The sequence below is a fragment of the Stegastes partitus genome, unplaced genomic scaffold, assembly GCF_000690725.1.
Source record: "Stegastes partitus isolate 25-593 unplaced genomic scaffold, Stegastes_partitus-1.0.2 Scaffold424, whole genome shotgun sequence".
NCBI lineage: Eukaryota > Metazoa > Chordata > Actinopteri > Pomacentridae > Stegastes > Stegastes partitus.
Window position 1 is genome coordinate 120,119 of NW_007578155.1, and position 6,675 is coordinate 126,793.

General features: G+C 43.3%; 1 protein-coding gene across 2 annotated transcripts in view; it reads right to left on the minus strand.

Moving 5' to 3' along the window:
- gtdc1 (glycosyltransferase-like domain containing 1) overlaps nucleotides 1-6,675 on the minus strand; it is a 46,217-nt gene that overhangs the window by 23,134 nt on the left and 16,408 nt on the right. For both annotated transcript variants that reach the window (XM_008285948.1, XM_008285947.1), the window contains 2 exons: nucleotides 4,233-4,400; nucleotides 853-1,026 (listed from right to left, as the gene is read on the minus strand). In XM_008285948.1, coding sequence (XP_008284170.1) covers nucleotides 853-1,026; nucleotides 4,233-4,400 — 342 coding nt within the window. The remainder of the gene's footprint in view (nucleotides 1-852; nucleotides 1,027-4,232; nucleotides 4,401-6,675) is intronic.

The window sequence follows — 6,675 nt, forward strand, 5'->3', positions numbered from 1 at the left end:
CCCGACATACTGGTAAATACCACATATACTGGTAAATACCCCGTACACTGGTAAATACCACATATACTGGTAAATACCCTGTATACTGGTAAATACCCCGTATACTGTTAAATACCACATATACTGCTAAATACTAGACATACTGCTAAATACCAAATACACTGAGAAATACTACATATACTGTTAATTATTAGATATACTGCTAAATCCTAGATATACTGTTAAATAGCCAATACACTGGTAAAACCCATGTACACTGTCAAACAGCCCACACTGCACAGAGCTGAAACCATAGAACTAAATATTTCAGCTTATTTCAGTTGTGGTGTCGTTAAAGTTTTTTCCCTTTAACGGTTTTAAAGCGACCTTTTAACAGGATAACGATCCAAATCCACCAATTATTGTCTCAGGAAGAACAAATGAGGGCTACAGAGCAGACTTCTTTTTGAAAATCAAAAAGCAATAAAATAAATAAAAATCAGCAGCTGATGTCGCAGACGGTGGACGTATCACGTCACACCTGTAAGAAATGATCCTGTTTCAGGAGGTGATGAGAGCCTCTGATGCCAAAGGTGTCGTCACTTTAACGTGGTGAAATATGACATCTGTTGGTATTTCTGTTCAATAACTGACTGACGAGGCTAATTAGACTCAGTGTGTTGTTCCAGTTAATCACCTCTAAGTGCAGAGGATGTAACGTTGGTCCAGATATGTGGACAGAGTCGAGGCTTTACTGAAAACCTGATCAGCATCGTGCTGACTATCTTCATGATGCAGAGGAAGCACCAACATTAACAGTAGAAACATGTGACTGTGGTCCAATCCAACACCGAGGACCAGAACCACACTGACCTGCTGACATCTGGGAACTGGACCGGGTAGTTCAGGACCACACACTTGGGGCGGATCAGGCGGTCCAGGTCGGTGGGCCGGTGGTCCGGGATCTTCTTCATGAAGGAGGGGATGGAGGACAAGAAGGAGTCCATGTTGAAGCGCGAGTTGAACACCACCACGTCCGACACCAGGCTGAGGCAGGTAAGGACAGGTGGAACACAGAGTTCATTGGTCTGTCAGCTGAAGGTACTTTAACCCTCCAAAACCCCTAAAGCCTGAAGAAAACTCATCAGAATGACTCCATTTATCAGCCAGAAACTGTATTTTCAGTTTCCTGAAGGTCCTGAAATGCATCATTTGTGAAACATGGTTCCATCACGAAAATCAACCAAATTCAAGCTTAAAGTTTTAAAACATTTCATCAAAATCACTTTGTTCTACGAAATAAAATGCCCAAAATAAACCGTTTGGCTAACAAAGGTTTCTACAAACTTCTTCTTTCCTCGCTCCGACTGATTCTTTGACCAACATTCAGTTTCCTCACAGAGACCAACAGGAAAACTAAGAAAAGAAAAAGAGTAGTTAAATATCTGTAGCATGGGGAGAAAACATGACGACAAAGAGACACGAAACGACAAACAGACAAAAAACAGGTCTAATGCCCAAAAAGTAAAGCGACAAAATAGTCAACACGGGACGCAAATGACCAGAAAACAACTGGACACGTGACATAAACCAGACGTAAGATGACAGAACGGAGACACAAATCTGTCGTATGTGGGGCCTCCATTTCTCCCAGTAATGCAAAGGCCACAAACAAAACAGAAACACACAAAAATAAAGAAAAACGTGGACACAAAACTACAGAAGGGACAGAAAAACGAGACCAGACGAGGATGTGGAGCCTCTGTTTTGTCCAGTAAATGTAGAGTCCAGGTTTTTAGCATTTCATACAAAACAAACAGAGAAATTCAACGTCATTCTGATTTCCATCATTCCAGCGGTGTCCTCCTGCCAGAGGACGTCTCTGATTATTCATGGTTGTCATGTTTCCACAGAGCTGCAGGGTTTATGTTGCACTGAAAAATGAGCCACAGTGAAGAAAAACGTGACAGAAAAACACCCAGAAACTGCGAATAAAAGACGCATAAAGACACCTCATCAGTAGGAATGCTTTCCCTGTCAAACAGTCTCATATGTCAAGTGTTTCTTCCAAGTGAAGCCCGTCGTTCTGATTGATCGGAGCAGATTTGTTCACAGATGGATTATTTTAAAGGACGATTAATTCTGCGTAGCCGCCCGAGGCCGTGTGGACGTCCGGCCTCCGTGAGCTCCGCGGCGTCACCGTGCGGCGTTATAACTCAGATTAGTGCAGCGAGCTGGCCTCCGTCCAATCCCGCGTCTCTTAATGATCCGTGTCGCGTTATTTAATGCCGCCGTAACGACGTTAGCGGAGATGGAGAGGCTGCCGCTTATTGACAAGCCGCCCCGCGGATCAACAACAATCAGTTTTCCGCGGCGAGCTGCTCGTTACCGTTAGACGTCTGATTAATGGCAACTGGAGCCACTTCAATTAAAACACGGGCAGCCCGGGCAATTAACCAATCACGTCGGCCCGGCTCGTTAACCAATCACACGCGGCCTCATGAAGACAAACTGCGAGCGAGGAGACCAACAAACAGCGCTCAGGTTTCATGGTTATAGTTTATTATCCTGAGCAGAGTTTAAACAAGTCAGTAATCCGTTTACACACCGTGTGCTCACGGTGCTGCTCGGCCATAAAAACTCATCTTCAGGTCACTTCAGACAACTGCTGCTCCACCACCTCAGACTTCACTTAGTTATCTGAGACCCAAAGTTCTGTAAAACACTTTGGTATGTTTTCAAATCTGGGAATTTTTATATTTACAGCCTTAAAACAACAACAAAGAAGCCATTTAAAGGTTGAATATCTCCAGAAATAAAACGCCAGCAGCCATCGAATCTGGTGAGAACACAGGACAGTTTAAAATGATGAAAAGACTCCAGCAGAGGACTCGCTTTTCATTATTGGCCTTTGGAAATGGAACAAATTGTTAAAACAGCTCCAGAGAGTTCCTCTAACTGTACATCCATACCTCCAACCATAAATAGTTATTGGTCGACATATCACCAGTTTGTTGAGGCCTCTAGCGTCAGCAGGATTTGAGGTGTGAAGCTGTTCAGACATGACAAACTGCTGTGAGTCGATGTGGACGGTGGTGGTAACGTTGGACACGCTGGACGCTGGTCGGGACGATTCCTGTCACTTCTGAACAGATTTTAAGGTTTTTTTCTTAACAGGCCTTGATTCATTTAAAAAACTGAAAAGTGATTTTAGGTCATTTTTGTCATTTTGGACAAGTTTTAACTTATTTTAGACTATTTTTTTAGTAGTTTTGAACAGATTTTAGACCATTTTTTAAGGTTATTTTGAACACAAAAAACAGTTTCCATCAGATCCGGATGATTGAATTTATTAACAATTAAATTATTATTAAATAATGTTGAATAATTACTACATTTTTGGTGGTTGAAAATGGAATCAAACACAAAATGTAGATGGTACTGTGGCCCCAGAAAGTGTTATGGATGGATCCTTATTTACTACTGAAAATACAGTCTTTGGTCAACATTTCACCAACTTTAAAGCCTCTAACATCAGCAGAATCTGATGTGAGGTGAGTATGACAAGGGTCCAGTCAACCAAAGACTATTTCTAATGTTCTGGGCCACAATATCATACTCAGTTAAAAACATTTTGCACTTTATTCATCCGATAATTACAAATGTGTCCTCTGCTGGAGCCATGCAGTCACCTGGATCTGCTGGAAACTATTCTGTCTGCGTCCAAAACAACTTGAAACTCGTCCCAAATGACTGAAAATGTGTTCAAATTCACTGCCAGTTTGTTCATAACTACTCAAAAACAGCCCAAAATGACTTGAAAATGGCTTAAAAGGACTCAAAAACTGGAACCTGGTCCTGTCACACTTCACACATCAAATTCTACTGACGTCAGAGTCTCCAAAGTTGGTGAAATGTCGACCAGAGATTGTATTTAATAGGATATATGGATCTATCCATAGCTACACGTTTACACGATATCACCCTGGTTGGAAACCTTTTGTTTTATTTTTAAGGGCCGTTCATTAAACACGTGTCCTCTGCTGCTCACCACATCTCAAGGCTTTCAGACTGATATTCATGGAGACACTGAGCCAATAGATGAGCTTTCCAGGTCTCTATTTTAAAGGTGACCCATTTGCTGCCTTTCATCTAGAACTGCACCGATCAGCGCATTCATCAATGAATCAACGGACAGACACCTGATCAGAAACCCCGTGGCCCTACGGCGTGACCCCAGCATGGGTTCTTACCATGACAGCACCTGGTTGTATCCGTACTGGAAGTCCCTCTCCTGGTCTTTGCGGACCGGATAGACCAGCTGGTTCTCGTGGAAGTACAGGACCTTCTTCAGCCGGGCCAGATCCGGTCGGAGAGCCACCAGCTCACACAGGTTCAGGACCGAGCTGCTGAACAGGACTCTGCAGGGGAGAACCAGGAGTCAGCTGTGGAGGCCAGAGACCAAGACCACCGTAAATGATGCTGAAGACAAAAACAAAAGCTTTTTAAACTTGGAACCAACATGAGTGTCCACAGGTGTGACCAGCACTGGAAGAGCCTCCACATACTGACGCTACAGCTTCTACACACTGAGCTTCGTCTCCTTTGTGGTGTTGTTGTGTCTCTGTTGTCGTTTTTTGTGGCATTTTGGTTGTTTTTGGCCTCGTCTGTCATTTCAAGTCTCTTCAGAAGACTTTTGTCTAATTTTTGCCCTTTTGCATCTTCTCATGTTGTGTCCTGTTTCTTGTCCCTTTGTGACAGTTTAGTCTCTTCTTGTCTCCACAAACTGCAGACGTTTCACTTCTTACATTTTACAGCTGGATGTACTGGTTTCATGATCCACCATACTGGATGTACTGGTTTCATGCTCCACCATACTGGATGTACTGGTTTCATGCTCCACCATGCTGGATGTTTTGTGCTGTTTTAAGTCTTTTTTTCCCTTTTGTACAATATTTCTGGTTGTTTTATGTCTTTGGGATACCGTTGTCCCTGTGCGGTCATTTCGTGTCTCATTTTTTGTGTCTCGATAAGAGTTTTGTCTCTTTGTTGTCATTTTTCCTCCATGTACTGTAGATATCTAACTTTTCCTCTCTGCTCTGCTCATCAGATGTAGAAAGATGTTCCACCATCAGCTGAATGTATCTCCACCAACTGGCTCCTCTGTTCTCTGGTTCTGATCCGTGCTGTGTGTATTTACTGATCCAGTAGGTTTTATTTTTCTCTCTTTGTAGAAACACTGGCTGCAGTTCAGCCTGAAAACGCTCCTTGTTGGTCACAGCTAGCGAAGTCACAGAGAATCAGTCGTAACGAGGAGGGAACAGCTTTTATTTTTCTACAGAATCTATCTGATTAAAGGGGTTTTTGGTTCCTTCCCACCAGCGGACTGCTGAAGCTTAGAGGGAATCCAAATGTTTTGGATTGTTGGGTGTTTCTGTCTCTGCCTTTGTGAAGCGCTATGAGATGACTGTTGTTGTAAATATGCGCTATACAAATAAAATTGAATTGAATTGAAAGCAACTGGGTTATTTTGGGAGATTCTGATGATCTATCAGGATTTCAAGCATACTTCTGGTTATTTTTCCTTGATGTCCTTCATGTCACACAACGCATCCGATGACTAAAGATATTTTCTGTTTTTTCCGTTAAATTCGATTCACTGGCTGAAAAATGGTGGCGACTTCTTAGAAAAGAAAGACGAAGATGTCTTTCCAACTCGCTGGCACTTCTTGGGGTTCAGTGGGTTAAACTCATCGATGTTCTGGAGCTCAGGCTTTGAAGCTCCGGATCGCCTCCCCTCCATCACCTCCCTTTTTAACTCAGGATGCTGCACTTTGATGTGGCTTCTCCACGAGCCGTCGCTCAGACTCCAGACCTGGATTAGACTCATTTCCTGGACCTGCGGTAGCAGAGTGGAACAGGAACCGTTCTGACTCAAACCAGATGAGTTATTTTTACTCTGCTGGCAGCCCAGAATATCCCGAGTCTTCCTGTGGAGAGGCAGGTTCAGACCCTCAGCAGAGCTCAGTGAATCCATGTGGACCGAGGAGGATCTGGTTTAACCTCCTGAGATTAAACTCTCAAACAGTTTGTGTTCTGATTCATGTAAAGCAGCCTGGACCTGGAGGCTCCTCAGAGGGATGTACTGACAGGCTGTGTGCTGTAACGTTGGCTGTAGTGAAGTCTTCACAGGGCTCCACACTGCACCACAACGGTCACATACGCTAATCTGTGCGTGCAAGTTAAAGTTTTCTTGTGGTCGCATTTGTGCAACATGCAGCGCAGGTAACTACTGTGTTTGTCATTGTGGTTAAAAGTGACTTTTTCTTCTTCTCTGGTATAGTGGGCCTCAGTGGGTGATGAGTCAAACAAGCCACTGAGCTACTCCAAAGACAAAGATGATTAAAGAATAAAGTGAGGAGGAAGCGGCTGGTGGAGATGGAGAGGTCCGATTCAGAGCCACCTGAGGAGCGCAGGTACAGCTAGAAAGTGCCGCAGTAGTATTATGTTTAATCACAAGGTAGGACCATAAATCATACTTTAATATCAGTGGTACATCTATTAACTTTATTTGCACATTATATAGATGACAATTACAACAGCAAGCGTTCTACACACTAGTGTACGACCGCTGCAAGGGTTACGTCTGCTAACATTATGCACATGTAGGAGTCTAAAATCCAACCTTCTGGATGA